Here is a 20,077-nt window from a genome sequence, read left to right on the forward strand (position 1 = left end):
AAGCAGAATAGGATTTGAAGGATTTGACGCTTGCTCTCATTGACTTTAATGTTAAAATAAAATGTTTAAAAGCTTAATATTTAAAAAAGTGTAAATAGTAGAAAAAAGGTTGAAGAAGTCCCATCATCTCCTGAAAGAGCTGAATATTTTAAAAGTTGAATGGTTCTAATAGCTGAAAGTATGCAGAAGTTACAGAGAGCCAAACAGCATACGGAATAAATAAGAAGAAAAAGAAAGAACAGAATAACAATAGTTGGAATGCTGTTGAACAGCATTCCCACAATAAATGTCTAAATTTAGTCAATTATGTCCATTTACAGCACTGTAGGTGTTTGTTTTTTCTCAAATTGAGTGTATTACTATCTGTTTAAATATCAGTGAAATGAGCCAAAGCACACATCCCTAACAGAGATAGATTTGGGGATAATGGGACAGTAAAGTAAAAGAAATGGTGGACATAAAAGACACCAGCCCCACTCCTTGCTGCACTCTCCTGTGTTTTCATTATAGCAGTGTTGTGACCATTCTCACAGCAAATTCCCAGTCAGGGACAAAGCAGAGCAAGGTGCATGTGAAGGAGTGAACCAAAAGGTAGACAGCCATTCAATAGGCCATACTGAAAGATGGGATAATGTGTGTGAAAATGAGCTTTAATAAGCCCTCTTGCTGACTGGGAATATCCACTTGGAAGTACAGGGGAAAAGAGCACATCCAGGAGTAGAGGTTACCCTCCACTCAGCAAGGCTTGGGATTAATTAATCAGGAGTGTAACAAGAAGTGAAAGTTGAGGTGTACAGCTGTGAACACATGTGAATCGATGGGATCCTTACTTTGATGACTGTTACTGTGCTGGTGTAAGCTTAGTGGAGCATGGGATTTGGAATGGGAACACTGGTTGCTTGAAGTGAGTCAACATGGCAGTTGTACCCCCTCCAGCCACCCGTCCCAGACCCAGCTAAATTCACCCGCAGCGCTCTGTCTCCCACACAAACTGGCTGGCACTGACGCAAACAGGCTATTTATAGCCCAGCAGAGGCAGATAGGCAGGCACGGCAGTCAAGCTGCAAATATTGATGAAGAGCACGGGCGAAACAGGTGACACATTCCAGGAAAACCTGGATGAGGGCCGGCATGCAACATCTGGGTTATCATATGAATCGAAAAATGCTATTTGACAGAAATGGATGACAGAATTTCTACTCTGTACGTCTGATGTGCTTCTGTTGCCAATGTATGGGTATTTTTGTAAACAAAATTTAGTTTTGGGTCAAATGTGAATGCTGTAAATCCGTGAAATTCTGTTAATTGCACAACACACTCAATCCCATTTTGCACCAGTGTACTTCCATAATTGACTAATAGTAGCAGACTGGGCTGTACTTGGTAAACAACATTTGTTTGATTGCACACAGTTTGTTTATACCCCTTTTTCTTCACCGTCTGATCTAAAATTACAGTCTGCGCTATAGTGTGTGTGTGTGTGTGTGTGTGTGTGTGTGTGTGTGTGTGTGTGTGTGTGTGTGTGTGTGTGTGCACAAGCATGCATATGTGCACGGATCAGTAAAGAAATAAGTCATGCAAGGTCACATTTAAAAGAGAATAAATAAAAACAATTTGTCCCTTTTGCCTTAAAATGCCTTTTGAAATCCTTTTGATTTTTCTTGTTTTCTGCACTGACAGATCTGATCTAAGTTTACCAAAGCATCTTCTTACTTAGCTGTATGGGTGTGTGCTGGTGTAAATAAGTGTGTGTTTTTGGTCTTATATTTCTGCCATATAACCACTATTATAGAAACATGAGAAATATCCAGGTTTTCAAGTGACACATTTCGCTAAATTGCAAAGGATATGTGTAATACAGTATCATGATATTGATGTGAGTTGATACAAAAAAAATTATAGAAAATCAATTTACAAAGTGTTGATTGTTCAAAAAACTCTGGCTAATCCAGTAAATACCTGAAAGATCAAAGTACTTCATCTCAATGATGCAAAATGTATATAAAAATCCAACATAACATTGAATCATAAACATCGAATCCTACTTATAAATTGTTCAACATAACCCGTAATGGCCTAATACATCCAGAGATATTACATGGGCAGATACCTTGATATAAACAGAATGTCAAGGTGGTAGACAGAGTTATTTTTCCTGACAGTAAATATTGTCAACCCTTGTGTGGGGGTATACTCATGCGTGCTGTCCCACCTGGAAAAAAAACTGTGCTGGCCCGTGGACGAGGTGTCTCCGTCATACGAGTCGCTCTGTTTACGGCTGAGCGGCGGCCCGCACTGACCGTTCCCTTCGTTGGGGGCGGAGATATCGATGTTGCTCTTGCTGAGCCTCTTGCTAGAACTCAGACCCGGGCTGGACTCCCCGAGTAGGCCCAAGTTATCCTGACAGGAAGGAGGAGAGTGTGCAACTGTAAAGCCTAATACACACAAAGCAGTGGGTGCATCAGGAAATTACATATAATCATGGGAGTTAATGCGTTTTCCCATGTGAACACTTAAATGTGGGAGGGGAAACCCTGCCTGTGCAAGATTAAATATATTATGAGTGGATTTGAATGGCAACAGGGAGGAGAAGAAAGCGAAAAAGCAACAGACAGAAAGTATGCAACGCTTAGCAGGGGGAAAAGAACATTAAATGACAAGCTGCTTCAAGAGGGCAGTTCAGTACAAATAGTATGATGAATATGTTATATGCGCACCACAGAAACTGCTAAAAATGGTGCTTAGAAACATTCTGATGCCCATCAAATTACCCACTGAAAACAAATGGCGATCCACACACAAAATTCAGCTTCAGTGTGACTTGTATTTCCACCTTTTATGTATGAGACTTCAGAAAACATAGCGCCAAGGACATTGGCTCTAGTTTACAGTGACATTTTCTAAAAGCTATATTTTGATAGAGGTGTTGTGCTAAAAAAACTGACAAGAAATAGACATAGCCGAGGTGACTGTTGTGTATGAGAGTCTCCGTTTGTTTACTAGAGAGTACTGGTGGTGCCACATGTGCACGCTTGTAGCAATCAACTCCACTGATGAAGACAAGGTATAACTCAAGCATGTAATCTTGATCATTTGCAGTGATCTCTTAATGATGTATCAACAGTAAAATGTTTCCTGGACACCATACACGTCTTTGCATCACCATCACCATCATCATCTCATCACTGTAACAGTGAGCTCCTACCTTGAGGCTCTCAGTGCTGTTGTTTCTGCTGCTGTTGTTGGGGCTGCCAGGCCTCTGGTGGTTGCTGAAGCACAAAGCGTCGAAGCACAGCACACCTCCCACACAGTCGCCCATCAGGCATACCTGCTCAGAAAAATATATCATTCAGACAACCTCGACATATGGTGTACTCAGACAGTGAAGGACTTAACAGGAGGACAATTAGAGAGGTGTATGAATGGAATTTACACCAGAATTACCACCTTGTGGTTGAATGCCTCTGCCAACCAGGCAAGTTGCAGTTTACATCCATGTCTGCCAGGGCTCATATAATATATGTAGTGAAGACTTTAAACCATTTTACAGCCTCTGAACACCCACACAGGTGATTTCAGTTATTGTGGCTGACCTCTGCTCAGGTTGAAAGTGGCCCGGAGCTTAGGTTGGGAATTTATTAGGTCACAAATCTTCATCTACCAATAAGAACGATAAAGGTGTCATTTGTCCTGCCCTAACAGGTGCAACAAAGCTAACAGGAGACTCAGGAAGATGTCAATCAGTCTATACACACCCACACAGTCCTGGGAAGAGGTCTAATCAGCCAGATTAATTAAAAACACCTGTGTATGTGATGTATAGTACAATTGCCACAGTTTCAAGGTGGGCACGCAGGATTAGTGTCACCGATTCAGTTTCTGACCAAATATCTCCCCTTCTGTTCCTGAGTTATTGCATTGAATAATGGCATAATCTTTATAATGTCAGAGTGAAGATGACCTTTGACCTTTTGGATATAAAATGTCACCACTTCATTTTATCCTATTAGACATTAGTGTGAAATGTTGTCATAATTAGCGTAAGAAGTCTTAAGTAATGGCCAAAAAACGCATTTTGTGAGGTCATATTGAGCTTGACCTTTGACCTCCAAAATCTCATCAGTTGATCCTTGAGTCCAAGTGGATGTTTGTGCCAAATTTAAAGAAATTCCGGGCAAAAAAATAAGAAAACAAGTTAATACACTGGGACAGGAAGGCATGACAATCATTTGTCCCAATTTTCAACACCATTCACAATTTATTTTTATGTTTTGCTGCTGTGAGCAGGTCCTCCATTCCCTATGTGCATTGCATTGTGGGACAATGTGGAACAGCACATTCACAAATAAAGCATTTTTTTCCTGCCATGTTTACAACATATCATTCAGACTGTAATTATGAGCAGCCAAGTGAGGAAACTGTTCACATAGGCCTCTGAGTTGTAATTCAGAGTCAGACATATGGGGAAGTTCTAACAGCTATGATATCCCCACTTGGTGAAAAGAAATACACCCCTCTGTCATTTTAGCTTACTGAAATGGCTATTCTAACCAATGTGTGAACACTCCGGAGTCAGAATGAGAGTAGTTTTTACTGTTATTCATTCTCCTATTCACTATCCTTTATCACTTTTCTACATACTCAAAACACAACTTCTCCAAGGTTAGGCTACATTTTGGTGAGGGAAAAACTGGCATGGCCATTTTAAAAGGTTCTATCTATCTAAGATATCTGAATGAAATGTCTCTCAATACTCACTGACTGCAGAGTCTGAAGAGCTGCACTTTATTGTGTGTTCATGTTAAATAAAAAAATGCATTAATGTAACTGCTTTGGGGTCACTTCTTAATATAAACATTGATACTTTTAAGAATGCAGCAGGTTAGAGGGAACCTTGTACAATTGTAGAATCTCTTTCATATCCAAGCTAAATTGGTGTTGTAACTGAAATGTTCCTAACTTAATTGATATTGAATCGAAAATCAAATCAAATTGGGAATAAAATAGAATCAGAAGAAAGATTGTTTTGGGACCTTGTGAATCAGAATCAAATCGATTGGGAAAATCATTGAGGATACCCAGCCCTAATCACAACACATGTATTGGTGTAATTACCTAGATATGTCTTTTGTTGTTGTTGATTGGCTCATCAGGAATCAATTGACCAGTGGCTCTCAATAATGTGCCTTCAAGGCCTGAGAACCTGAGGGTTTTCATTTCAAACAAGCACTACAGCAGCTGATCTACAGCAGCTAATAGAAAAAATAAATGAAAATGGCAATTACTTGTGAAATCCACTTACTGGCTTGCATTTATATAGTGCCTTTCTATCTAAGCAGACAAAGTGCTTTACAATTTGCCTCTCATTCACACAACACACTGGCCTTCCCATCAGGAGTAGCAGGGAGTTCAGTGTCTTGCACAAGGACACTTTATCATTCAGCTAGTAGGAGCCGGGGATCGAACCCCCCAACCTCGTGATTAAAGGACAACCAACTACCTTCTGAGCCACAGCCTCTTGTTGACCTGCCTTTTTAATTACACTTTGAGTTAAAACTATTATTATTAATTATAAAAGCAGAGAGTTGATAAGAGTTGTGTTTGAGAGCCCGAACCTAATGCTGTCAAATTCAAATCAATTGTGAACACTCTGCTCACAGATCATTATCTCACTAGAAAATACAACTAGTTACAAAGAGCCTAGTAGTTGTTATGTACAAGAGAGTGAAATGTGTTCTGCCTAAACAATAGACATCTGGAGCCCCCTGAAGGCCTGAGCTCCCACAGAATACACAGCCCACTCCAAAGCAATCTTAAATTCCTTTGACAATCATTGACTTCAATTAAAGTGCCTCTAGCTCATTATTCAATGATGAGAGACTAGAGTGAACTAGAGTTCTCCTCTCCTCTCCTCTCTTCTCCAACCAGAAGAAGCTTGAGACGGACCTGACCCGTGAATCCCTGGCCGTCCTCCGACTGCAGGAAGCTGTGGTAGACCTGGTTGGATTGGGCGATCACCGTGGCAACGGCATCCTGGTAGCGAGGAGAGACGATAGCGAGGAGCGGGAGGGCAGCCAGGGGCAGGTGGTCCACGCTACTGGACACACAGCTCTCATCATAGCTGTATGGGTTCAGACTGGAGGAGGAAGAAGCCAGGGAGGGGGGATGAAAGGGGGAAAAGAAAGGTATACTAAGAAATACAACAGATGAACAAAGCCCTTTGGAAGTGTTCCCATACATACTTTGGAAAATAGCAGCCATCAGTTTCTAGTGCACAGTAATGTCAAAATAGATGGTTTTGTTCCTTGAATGTCTATAATCAAAGATTCCTCAGGTGTTTTTTTTGTGATACGCGTCCCTTTGACTTTCCTAAATGTATTGATGTTTGATCCAATCTGTCCACGATGCACTCCACCTGATTTGAGGCAAGGCTTTCCACAAAGTTACTGTGTGTGTGTGTGTGTGTGTGTGTGTGTGTGTGTGTGTGTGTGTGTGTGTGTGTGCGTACGCAAGCAAGATAAGAAGAAGAGGGATGTTATCTCAAGGAATAAAACACAAGCAAACCTGCACAGATATCAGCAAGGAGAGCAGTGTCTTTGTGTCTTTACTGCTGTGTAGACATTAATGGATGTGTGTGTGTGTGTGTGTGTGTGTGTGTGTGTGTGTGTGTGTGTGTGTGTGTGTGTGTGTGTGTGTGTGTTTGTGTGTATTTGACTCTGTGTGGCCCAATTACAGTGCAGACGCAGATCAAGCAAGGCACTACGTAAAAGATGGTGTTGCCCTGCACTCTTTCCTTGAGCAGCAGTGCCAACCCTGTCATCATCCATCAGATGCTCTGATTACATGAAGCAGCACAGCCACATCAAGGCTGAAATATGTCAGCAACCATGGACACATCACTACACAGAAGGGCACAACCTCTATGCACGTGACTGACAGTTCTGATGTACTGAAACAAAAATGTACATAATTCAACATTTTAGAAGGGACACAATTGCTCTCCAAGATACAGCTCGTATCACACGATAAATATTAATTTCATCTCTGTTTAATCTAATCAATAGAGAAATAGATATGTGATATATTGAGCCTGGCTTAACACCCAAACTGAAAGCAAGGAGAGCAACTGGTTGCCAGGCTCTGCTTTACAACAACTTCAAAACTGTTTTGTTTTGTTTTTAATGGGTCACAAATATGTTTATAGTTTGATTTTAAAAACAGGTGTTTTTTAGCAACTCAAACAGGGTAAACATCATTTTATCAAACAACATCTGTTTTTAACTGCAGACAAATACAGGCTACCCAACGGTGTATGAGACTGAGTCAGAATAAATGATAGTGTCCATGTTCATTGTACAGAAGAAACATACTGTACCAGTCAGTGAAACGATGGAGCTCTATGGCACAGAGGAATCACATGTATCAGGCTTTAAATACTCAGGCCAAAGTAACAAAAGCTGATACATTCATGATGGTTTTTATTTATTATTATTTATTTTCATGGGATATATTAACATAAAAAAATATAGACTATCACCAGCCAAGTAAAAATTAAAAAGACGAAATACTTATTAAGCAGTTGGCTCACACATTGGAGCTAATTAGCTAATAACTAACACCTGGGCACAGCTGTCCTGTCCTCATCGTAAAGTCACCGGCGCTGCACACTTTCCATTCCACTGAACACTGAACAAGCCCCAGGTGAATCTAGCCAACAAGATACAGCATGGAAATAAAACAGTTTTGAAATTGTCTGTTTATCTTTTGACGGAGGCTAATTGCTTTCTCTTGCTATCAGTCTTTGTCCTACAGTAGTGTAAGATCAAGCACTATCACTGCTGTCTGTCTGCACAATATGATTGACGTGTACACAACAGTGCACACTTGAATCAAGCTGCTTCTATGCTCTACGTTTCGGGGAGATGCTCTGTTTGTCCTGCTAATTGGACTGGCATGATTTATTGGAACTTCCATCAAAACTGGCTTTGTTTAATTAGAGCTAAACATCGTGTTGGCATGGTTACATACCTCAGATAACTAATAGAGTTTGTGTACCATCTAGTATGCAAGGAAATGTTTCTCCAAGTATCAACCCAAGAGCAATTGGGGCCAGAGCAACTTAATGTTATTTCACTGATTATGAATGTCCCGTTTTATATTAGTCAGATTAAGTCATGTACTTGATTGCTTACACTGTTTGCATGTAAATCTTCTTATTAAATTCCTCTTTTTAACTTTGCAAATCAGAACAAATCCTCCAGCCCCATTATCATCAGCCACGATTCTGCACCACTACGTGCTCAAAAGTGCCAATTTCTGTTACAATTACAAAATACCATGCAGGCTTTATGGAACCTGTTGGGAGAAAAAGAGAGACGACTGATGTGACTGATGTTCCCAGCAACACGTGTTCACTAGTCAGTCCAGGACATCTCCAGTGGACAAAGCTACCAGTTTCAGTCAGTTTATCAGTTTATTTACATCAGTAAATGGATTGAAAAATGTCTTGGTTAACCTATTATGTTTGACAGAAATATTGTGAAAATCTAACTGGCAAACTTATCGTCCACAAAATGATTTGAACAAGATCTGTTTATACATGTTTTGCTTGTATAAGCCATATTAAAACAAATCACAGTTGACCTGCTCTGAGCAGCTAGGTGTGGCAAGCAAAAGTACCAGGCATACTGAAGTTGCACTGTGCCCTTGATTGCTGCTGACACGCCCCCCCCCCCCCACTGCGCCTCCTGTCCGAATTGGGCAAAGATGAGTTCACAGCAGGTCACCAAAATAACAAGTGTGTGAGACCAACAAAAAGGCCATCTCGCCAGCCCCAGCCACCATGTGCCACAAGGTGTCACAAATACAATCAACAATCAAGGGGATAGTGGGGAATTATAACAGTAAGAAGTAGAATATATATATATATATATATATATATATATATATATATATATATATATATATATATATATATATATTTAACACAAGTCAGAAAATCATTTCCCTTTTAATGTCTACATGCAGTCTGAACGAATGGTGAATAGTGAGTTTAGCTAACTTTGTGCATGTCTATGTAATTAAGTAGAACCTCCTCAAATTAAGAAAATGACGGCTAAATAGATCCAAAGATGTGTGACTTGTTTGGCTAATTTAATTGTAATTTTAAAAATGTTTAAAAGCTGTTCTTTTTACCATTACCATTATGATATGCATTGAAACTTGCAATTATCTTCCTCTTTAGTTGCACACGGCCACTTCAAATTAATTCAAATATGCATTTCAGTAAAAGATGTTCCTAATTTACATATATAATCACATACATTAAGTGATAAAAACTGGCTCAAAGACTTCAAAATGAAACCTTCAAATATTGTATTTCATGCATTTCAGAGAAGCTGCTATGTGTCAACCAGCAGTTACCTAGAGTAACCTCACTCTTCCAAATATCTACAAATAGAGAAGTAAAAGAGAACACCCACAAGTTTGTCTGAGTCTGGGTAGGGATGAAAAATAGCCCAGACAACAGTTCCCCTTACTTGTATGTAAAATTATATTTTGGAAATCAACTCAGCAAGTAAACCACAAGTTGAAAAATGTAATCAAGGTGTACAAACATCAATTATAATCAAAGAACTTCACACTTCAATTACATTTATACAGAGAGATAATATTGTTTACATGTTTTTAATTGCCTTAATCACATTGTAATTATTGTGATAATTCGATAGAGATGTAAATGAACTGAATGAAGGCAGGGCAAAATATGCCCGATAAACTGCACCCAACATGCAACCTGTGTTAGGACCCACACTGTATGAACGCTGCTCTCGAGGGCAGCTTTTTGAGACAAACTCTACGCTTTGAGACGCTCCCATGCAGATTTGTAAAAAAACAGTAACAAAGGAAACCTTTGTAATATATTCTGTATCATCACTGTAACGGCACTGCACACAGTTATTTGCAAAACAACAGTGTCACTCCTTCTACAGATGCTGTGTGAAATATTCAGCTCAGGCATTTCAAGCACAGAGATGGCAATGTATTGCTCCAGGAGGAAGACTCTCTGATCAACAAAATACTAAATAAATCAGGTCAACTCATAATTTAAACCAGGATTATTTGTTTATCAGGTGCCTTTTTTTAGTTTTAGGAGCTGTAAGAAATCCCAACATCCCAGCTGAGTGCCACTGAGGGTTTGGGCCAAGCTTTGTAGTCGCCTGGCCTTGATCTTATTAGAGTCTGGTTAACAACTGCTGCTCACACACACTCCCAAAAACACACACTTGCTACTGAGAACAAAAAAAGCACCAATTTATATTCCAAACAGAGCTCTACCTCTGAACAGTTTCACAAGTCACAGGACAGGAACAGAGGTTTAACACCTGCTGCACTGCTCAACAAATGGCAGGTGAGACACTCATTATTTGTGTTGCATAATTACTTGGTTATGCAAGCACTTGTTAGTAACATTAAGCTGGAGCAGACACTGTTTTACATGCGAAAGAGTGCACATAAATGATTTGTTTGCGTGTGCACAAGAGAAGGTGTGAACGTCCTCGACCTGCAGGTTATTCCCCGTTCAGAATCAATGGTCCTTAATTCATCTGCGGCGATCATTAACATCTTTGTCTATACAAACATGTGCTTTGGAAAAGGCTGCTCCACCAAACCATCCAAATCCCATCTGCATTTAATGGCTGTATTTAAGCTCAATAATCCTAACTATAATTTCCTCTAAAATGCTGGTGATCAATATAGTTGCGGCTGTGATGACGGGGCAGAACTGGAAAGTGGTGTATCTGCTGTCAGAAACAGATAGTGCTCTATAGTCTGGATTTTATGGCATATGATTGTAGATTTAAATTAATTGAAAGCATGGTTCATCCAATATGTCATCCACCGGGCAACAGGAACTATAAACCTCCAGACAACCATCAATCAGTGCAGAGATTTACTGCTCCTTGGAAGGTTTTTTGTTCCTCAAAGGATGCACATCATCAGAGCCCTGAATGGCAGAGGAGCGTGTCTCACGTCAATTTGACGAGTCGGCCCCGTTATCTTAAGATGTGAGTCACTCGCTCACGAGCGGCGACATTTACCGCGTTCACGTCTCTCTGCTCTCATTAGTCAAATCCAAGCGATATTAAATTAGAATATGCTGAGGTCATCTTGAGGTGTCAAGTGCACATCTTAGAAGACTCATTTACATAACAGAGAAACCTCAAAAAGCCTTATTCGCTGCTTTGTTATGGACCACAGTTGGCTTTAAATCGGCTGTAAGGTTATCCTTCATCCTTGAACCGAGAGAGCTTTACAGTTTATTGCTTTTCCAGTAATTATGATGTTATGTTCTGTCAGAGACTCACTCAATGACACCTGACGACAGGCTATTTACATAGTATTCTATACTGAGAGATGTACAGAACTCTTCCTCAAGGTTTAATGGTAATGTGATGATGACGAGATCCATTAACAACAGTGGGGAGAAGATAAGGCAGAGTGAGCCGATTAAACCTCCAATCAGCCTCATCTCACGCAGCATAACCCTGCGATGGACTCTATTATAATGCCTCGCCACCTTCTTGCCTCTGTCAAGCTGAAAACTCGGAAGTCTGTCAGATTCCTGCTTAATTGCTCTCCCTGTTTCTTAATGGCTGGCTTAGCAATGCACACCGTTTGCACAATTAAGATGAACAGCAATGGGCCTCTGCAGACTCTTCATAATTAGGGAGAGGGTACAGAAATAGTAGCAGCATGTCCCGATGGGCAGAATAATGAGTCGTTATCTCCCTGAACTGAGGTCACTATTTGTGCACACAGACAAGTGGACTTCCTCCTCCATCTCCTTTCCCTGATAGAAAACTGATCCTGTGAAATGATGCAGAATCTACTAAGATAGGAATCCATTTTATTTATTAAGTTCTCAATAGTTGAAATGTTTATTTCTCTTCAAACTGTGACAGAGGTGGTGTGTTGGCTGCGAGAGGAAACCAACGTGGGAGTCTTTTCACTGTCACTTTTAATTGGACGTGCTCCAACTGTGTTTGTGTGGGATGTATTTGTGCGAGTGTGTGTGTGTGTGTGTGTGTGTGTGTGTGTGTGTGTGTGTGTGTGTGTGTGTGTTGTCATGACACCCAGCTCCTAGCTTGCACTGCCAGGTACGTTCATTAGCAGGCAGAGCTAATCATGAGAGCTCAGAGCCCCGCTGAGCACAGCAGGCCTTCTCCACACACAGCAAGAAGGACGACACAAGCTGAAAAACCATGTTCAGTCTCTATGGGGACATCTTACAGTACATGAGGAATTATGAAGCACCGAGTCAAAACTGGTTTGTTTACGTGAAAGTTTGTCTTGAGGCGCTAAAAGGTTTTGCCACCTCCACTCTGCGTTGCAGTTTTCAGCCAAGCTGTTACCCAGAATGAGTGTAAATTACCCACACAGCAGCAATTCCTTCCCGTAGGGCTGCCTATTCCTTGTTTATGTTGGCACGCAAATAAATGAGGCTCCGCTCACCCACAAGTCCAACACTGTCATTAGAGCAAACACTGTTAAGTGATGAAAGTGTAGTTGAATAAGTGTTGTGTTTGCTGCTGTGTGGGTGTGTATAAATGCCTACTGACTGCACGTATTGTGAGAGAGGACCTGCAGCCATCTGGGCATAAGTATGTTTTGTCTAATTTCACTGGAGAGCTAAAACACATATTCACTTCTCTTTGTTTGCAGGAGATTTTCAACAAGCTGTTAATAAGCAGAATGCTGTCTCTCTCTCTCACTTATTATAAATTAGGGCTAGACGGTGGATTATTAGTTCTATCTAGCTCTATTGGTGGATATTAGGTCTATATGTGTCTATATGTGTCTATCTATATATGTCGGACGATAAGTAAGAGAAATGCCAAACTACGTTTGAGGGCATTTAGAAACAGTGTTGCCATTACATAGAATAACATTATTATCAGCCAGTATATTGTTATTGGATTTTTTAAGCTCCAAAATATCAATATTGGCCTTGAAAGTCCTGTATCAGTTGGGTTATAACAGAAATATTACATTATTAAGAAATGTGCAAAAAGATTTATAAAAGAATAAAAGAAAGACACAAAAATAGTATTCTGTTACAGACACTTATTTCAAGGAATGTACCATTTATAGCAAATGGTTTTACAGTACGGTGTTGTAGGACACTGCTCTTTGAGGGAGTTCCCAAAGAATCTGCATAGCAACAAAACATATACTGAGATACTGGAGAACTAATCCTTCCAACAAATACATGAACATTATATTTTAAAAATACCAAAAGCTTAGCGCGTGAGGATTATGCTTCTTGACAGACGTCATTACAGGTTGACATCTAATTTACCAAAAAAGGAGCAACTTTGTCACATTTGCTCCCTGATCTGCATATCCTGGCTACTGTAGCCTGTGTACTTCTTCTGTATGTGCTGATGTGTATGTTTTTTATTCATTTCATCCTCCATTTTCAATTACATTTATTTTGCTTCTACATGGTTATTCTCATGGTTGTAGCCTTAGTTTAAGATACAATTTATTTTCCACTCTGCACATTAGTGGGTTGTCAAGCAAGGGTTCTTAGAAGGTTTTAACAACTGAGGCCATTATAACAAAATCCTGTTAAAAAATGAAGTCTACTAATGGACAAATAAAACCTCCTGCATGAAAATGAATCTCAACATAACAATTAAACATTAAATAAATACTGTGGAATCAATTTATTACACATTGCCTAGTCTAGCATGTCCAGGCATCCGTCTGTCTAGTCCACACAACATTCCTGGATGGGAAAAAACATGCTCTGGTTGATTGGCATTTCTTTAAACCAATCACAATCGTCATGGGCGTGGCTAAGCTCCAGACAGAGCCACGGTGCCTCTGCTAAATAGTTTCAGGAAGGAACTTGTTTTGGTGGAACATGTGTACGTTCAGAAGTAGTTTTAGTCGTGCAACAGAAAACTCCGATTGGACAGATAGTCTAGCTAGCTGTCTGGATTTACCCTGCAGAGATCTGAGGAGCAGTTAACCATAGTCCTCACAAATCCACCGGAGGTTAGAACGCCAACACAGAGACAGAGGAAGGTGACGGATATCGGGCTGAAAAGAGAGTGATCCGGCGGCGGCACCTGAACAATCCCGGAATTGGAAGGTCGTGGATATAGACTACGCATTGCCTAACCTGTTTCTGAATTATTTGGCTTGTGCATTTAAATTCTTTATTTATCTTTTTTTTTTTTACCATTTTATTTTACTATTTATTTTATCAATAATGAGACAGCTTTGATCCTTTGTGACATAGCATTTTAATATGAATCGATCTCTTTTCAATCAAAATGTTATGCATTGTGCATGTGTCAGCACACACAAGAGCAGGCAATTGAGACACAGTGCAGTAACTCAGTTCTGCTCAATTCCCATGAAAAGATGTTGTTTTCAATATTTCATCTCTGGATGTGGTGAAAGCTAAGCAGACATCAGCTGCTGAGCAGTTTCAGAGCTCAAACCACTTTACACTCGTCTTGCTTCCAGTCACTACCTCCCTCCTGCTAACGTCAATCACAAAACCAGACAGAAGCGTCAACTTGACTGCCAAACGCATTCTCTCAGCCACGGTGATTAGTGATAATTCAGACAAAACATCCTCAGCATATAATTGGAGAGCAGCGAAAACTAAGTGGCACTGTCAAAAATAAAACGGGTGACCACTGGGACATGTGGCATTAAATGTGACATGAAATCATTAGTTACGCCTAAGCAGCGCTCTGCACACATGCAGCACATGAGAAAGAGCAAACACATGAATGCAGACATATGTTTACCTCCTGCATCTCAGAAAAATCTTCCAACAAGGAATAAGACATGTGAGCTTTAATGATGCTAAAACTGTATCATTTATCACGAGGGAAGACTCATCTACAGTACTGATTGCTGTTCATCACTAAGGTGCTGTCCTAGCATCCACAATTAACTCCCATTCTGAAATGAATACCATTACCATGGCCATACTTGAATAAGAAAGTAACAGTAGTTTATTAGACAAACAGATAATCAAACACATTCCTTGCAGAGGCCTCACTCAGGATCAGTGTATTGTAATGTACAGTGAACTGTATAATGTAATTTAGTCATTTATCTTGCCGTGTCGAGGACTTGACGGAAGAATGAACAATTAAAAACAACAGCATTTAAAAAGGTTAGGAGTTAAATATTCAACATGGCCACATGATTGCAGGGGCTGAGAAATGTCAACAGCATACTAATTATTAGAATTATAACATTGCACTGGCTGTTTTGGGGTCTTTGGTCAATATATATTCTCAATTAACCTTCACTACCTTAGCCAACCGGGCATATTTCTATAATTCTTGCAGGCATGATACTGGGCATTTTCCTCAAATACCTCCTGACACAGTGAAGTCCTGTGAAGTCTGTATCATACTGCTTAATGGTAATTAGGGCTGTCTGTCAACTCGTGAGAATGTCAGTTGAAAAGAAAAACACAACAGAAGCAGGAGACTAAAACATCATATAAACCAATAAGGGAAGCAATTACGCTATCTTATACATTTTGGGAGAATCAAATCGATATCTGATGTCAAAAGCAAAGCAAATAGCTTTTTTCACAGCAGGCATGTTGACGTATGGTAGGAAAGCACAGACGTTTCTAATAGCATCAACTCTGTTCTCTTTAAGTGTCCCAGTAAGCCATGGCCGTGTGACAGTGAGCCACCATGCACAATACTAGGTCCCTGAAACTGAAGCAGCTATATGGGATTCAGCCTCAATAAATTGCCTTGTTCACAGCTGTGTTTTTCCTACTCTGACACGTGAAACTCTCTTCTGTGAAAAGAACCCATGCAGCATAGAGTTAGTTCAGGCAGAGCACTGAAGTGGTCCTTCCATTAGCTGTTCCATTCATGCTTTACAATCATTCACTAGCTGCCTAGTAACTTCCAATCACATTCATGCAGGTGTACAGCACGGCCAATATAACCCGACGCTTCTCACTATTACTCTGCTCATTCCAAAGCTCCCTCAGCCACCCCAACCTCCTTTGTTATGTGTGAAGCTTTTGTTATGTGTCAAATTTAATTAAGATTTAATGTTCATGTGTCCGTTTCCCTTGGCAATGCCTGGATTCTTTGAGAGCTGAGAGCAGAGCCTTCCCACCAAACCTCCCAAGTGTCAGTAAGCAGCCTGTAGAAGTAACCACTTACAGTGTACACATAATGGCTTCTTAAGTGAAACTGAAATTAGCAGTATTTCTTCCTGTTGCATTAAAAGCAACAGAAAGAAGGCAGGAACAGCGAACTCATTAGCTGTTGACACAGAAAGCATACCATAATGTGCAATAATGTCTCACTCATAGCCTATCCATGTGTTTGTGTTAATTAAATGGATAGTTGTTAGCCAGCTAGCTAAATTGTTTTTAGCACAAATCATTCCTCTGGCATGTTTTGGAGTTACTGAACATCTTCAGATGCAGTAGTATCACCTACAAAGATTAGATTTGCATACAGCTCTGGAAAAGTATGATAGATGCAATCAGACTTGTGATCTGGCTGAAGCTGACACATGGACAGTTGAAATGACAAATGAAAGGAAATAACTATTATCCATCTTAATACCTTGTGTGAGTAGTCAAAATACTTTGGGCGCAACTACCAGTTATTTGTCTGTTCTGTGATACTTAACGGTATGCAACAGGTGTCTCCTTTTCTTGGAGCGTTTTGGGAAATAAATGGTGTGGGAACATAACCTGTCACACTTTAAATGGGATAATGTGATCATAGCTCCTTCTGCTACCCAGGGATAGAAAGACAACCTGGGCTATGAACAAGGTGAATAAAGTGTCTAAGCTTTTGGGCCAGCTTTAATACTGGTTGATGTAGATTATTCAAGCCTCTGGAATTATACTGGAGGGACGAACAAAAGACTATTAAACACCTGAAATGACAAGTGTAAACGGGGCCAATGAGGCCTCCCTGTTCTGGCAACAGCACTCACTTGGACAACAGGGAGAAGGCTTCAGCGCACACGGCCGGACATGGCACCAGCTGGATCTTCACGTGTTCAGCAGCGGCCTTGAAATGCGCCCACGTCACCTTATCCAGCACTGACGTCAGGGTGGCCACATCGCCAGCCTTTGTGCTGGGGTCTCCGCCTGCTGTGTCCAAGATGTTTCCCCCATGCACCACTAGCAGCAACACATGCGTCTTACATTTCCTCTGCAAAAGAGTTCAGGTAGAGTTGAAAAAAGAGACTTGAAAAGAAAGACATAAAGGAGTGAAAGAATAGAGGCAGCATTCTGTGAAAGCAGTGGTGCCACAAAGCAAAACAAATAACTGGGTACTGCTGGCTATACTGAGAGGCTGTTCGTAATGATCCTACCTCTATGTCCTCCAGTCCTTCAATGCTGCTCTGAGGGGGGCAGCGTGGACCCCCCAGCTGGTAGAGACCGTCTGTATTGGATGAGTAAAGAGTAGAAGCAGGAAGTGGCAGGAAGGAAAGAAAGAGGGGAGAATAAGGAGAGAGAGAAGGGTCACTGCAGGAGCCACTTCACCCAGATGCCCCCATAACAGAAGCACAAATGGATATTGATTGGTGAATATGGTCAATATTACTAATGCCTCTTCATCTCTCTTCATTTGTACTCCATACTGGGCGATGGGTTTATGTACCCTTAGGCTCAAATGGCATAACCATAAGATTCAGAAGTCAATAGTGACAGTAAACAGCAGGAGTGTGGTTGCATTTCTGCTGCAGCATCTATAGCCATCGTAATTGGATTTTAGTTCCTCTGCTGCAGAAGCAACAATAGACTTCTTTTCTAGGGACAAAGGATGAAGGGATGGAGACATTTTTTATCCCAACTAGAAGCATCTCTCCCTCTCTCTCTGTGCGGTGCAGCATTTAATGGGAACCTGGCCAAACTCATTACCCTCTCTGGAAGCCTGTGCACGCTGTGTCATCCTATTCCCGAGCTCTCTCCTGTCCCTCTTTCTATTTTTTCTCTCCGGGCTCAAGGCACGGCTCTGTGTTTTGCTAGCTCGTTGTTTATTTGGCCTCCTCGTCTGGGACCGACTGCCATGGGAGGCTCTCACAGACTCACGCACTGTCATCTCCCTTCTACTCCCTTCACAGCCCACAGCCTACTTCCGAATGCTCAGCACACACAAGGGACTCAGCACACTGCACTATTTTGGTCACAAAGTAAAGGGAAATCAATAGAGGCAGGATTTCTTTTTTCTGAAAGAGGGAGGGAGGAAGGGCAGAAAAGTTCCTCCAAAAACCTTGCCAAGTATTTTAGAGTGAAAAGTTTGCTGTGTGATTCAACAGCAAGCAGATAAACGTGTTTGATAAGGTGGTTGTACTCATTTGTGGGGCTAGATTATTAATGTTTTTGAAACCCAAATACACTGATAGACCTGTTTACTATAGAGCTGCAACACTTATTAACAAGTCAATCAATCGATTTGTTGATTGCCTGGGGAACACGAATGCCTAAGCAAGTAATTCATCGATTAGTCAATTGACAGAAAATTAATTCTGCAAAAATGGCCAAATATTCACTGATTCCAGCTTTGCCAATCTGAGGATTTGCTGGGTTTTTTTGTGTTTCTATTTGTAAACTGAATATCTTTGGGTTTAGAATTGTTTGTCAGACAAAATACAACGTTCGAAGATGCCACCTCTTCTTCACCCTGGAAAACTGTGATGGACATTTAAACTATTTTCTGATATTTTATAGACTATACAATATATGTCTTTTATAAAAAATGATATGCAATATACATTTTTTTTTTTTAAGATTATTTTTGGGGCAATGTAGGCCTTTGTTTGTACAGGACAGCTGAAGACATGAAGTGGGAGAGAGGGGGGGAATGACATGCAGCAAAGGGCTGCAGGTCAGAGTCAAACCTGAGAGCTCTGCATCGAGGAGTAAACCTCTAAATATGGGAGCGTGCTCTACAAGGTGAGCTACCCAGGAGCCCGATATAACATTTTTGACAGAGGTGGGACAGAGTCGTTGTTTCACAAGTCACCTGTAAGTCTCAAGATGTGGCTATGATGTCCGGGAGTCAAGTATAAGTCATACATGTTATGCTTTAAGTCTCAAACATGTTGTTTTTTTGTCTGTCTGGTGCTCTGCACTGCCAAACACACCTTTACCATCCAATTGTGCAATATGACTGGCTGCTCTCAGATAGATTCAAAATATATTCATTGTCAGGAAAATGAAGAGTTAATTCATTTGAGGTGAGAAATAGGCAATCGACTGAAACTGTGTGTGGCATGAAACTCATGACAGAAACCCAGTCCTGGACAAACTAATTAATTTAATTTGGAATTATTTTAGGCGGGTTAAAGCAATGCCTTAAAGCAGATGGCTGAAATAGGTTTCATTACAAGTTTCGCCACTACAATTTCTGTGGCTGATTGAGTGAAATATGATTTCTCAGGTTTGGGGGACAGGAACCATGCAGCTTCATTCAATGTCGTTTGGATTTCTAATGCCCCAAGAAGCATTACTGTAAGATCATGATTCATTCGTACCTTTATCTTAAAGGAAATTCTGTTAATTAAGAGCAAAACAAAAGAGCACAATTGTTTTATCACCGAATACACAAGATAAGATAATAATAGTGTATTCAAGCACACACTCAAACACAGCCAATATAAAAAGCCCTGCATCTCACACATTGTACTAGAAAATGTACTGGCTGCCAGTCAGCCAATCAGCCAAACAGCTGCATACAACACAATGTAGAAAAACTCTCAGAGGAAATAGCAGAGCTTTGCTCACCTCATCATTTTAAGGGCAGGATGCATGCTGCAGCCTGGCTTGTGAATCTAACAACAAGTAAGACATTTGTCTGATATTGGGAGAAACTGACAAAATCATCTTTCTGTTGGCTCAGTGGTATTAAGCGACTTCCTGCGGTTATGAGGCCAATTTCTTTTTTCCTGCAGCAGATTGGTGCTGCTACAGCAGAAAAAAACAATTCTAACAGTCCGACCGCTTCTCTGTTTTCATTTCTGGTGCTTCCTCTCAGTTGTC

General features: G+C 40.6%; 1 protein-coding gene across 1 annotated transcript in view; it reads right to left on the reverse strand.

The window, feature by feature from the left end:
* Positions 1-20,077, reverse strand: part of LOC144514117 (membrane-associated phosphatidylinositol transfer protein 3-like) — a 106,161-nt gene that overhangs the window by 25,507 nt on the left and 60,577 nt on the right. Inside the window, exons 4-8 of the mRNA XM_078245313.1 lie at positions 17,407-17,477; positions 17,023-17,243; positions 5,947-6,136; positions 3,206-3,328; positions 2,213-2,400 (exon numbers count right to left, since the gene is read on the reverse strand). Of these exons, the coding sequence (XP_078101439.1) occupies positions 2,213-2,400; positions 3,206-3,328; positions 5,947-6,136; positions 17,023-17,243; positions 17,407-17,477 (793 nt within the window). The remainder of the gene's footprint in view (positions 1-2,212; positions 2,401-3,205; positions 3,329-5,946; positions 6,137-17,022; positions 17,244-17,406; positions 17,478-20,077) is intronic.

Source organism: Sander vitreus, chromosome 3 (genome assembly GCF_031162955.1).
Source record: "Sander vitreus isolate 19-12246 chromosome 3, sanVit1, whole genome shotgun sequence".
Taxonomy (NCBI): Eukaryota; Metazoa; Chordata; class Actinopteri; order Perciformes; family Percidae; genus Sander; species Sander vitreus.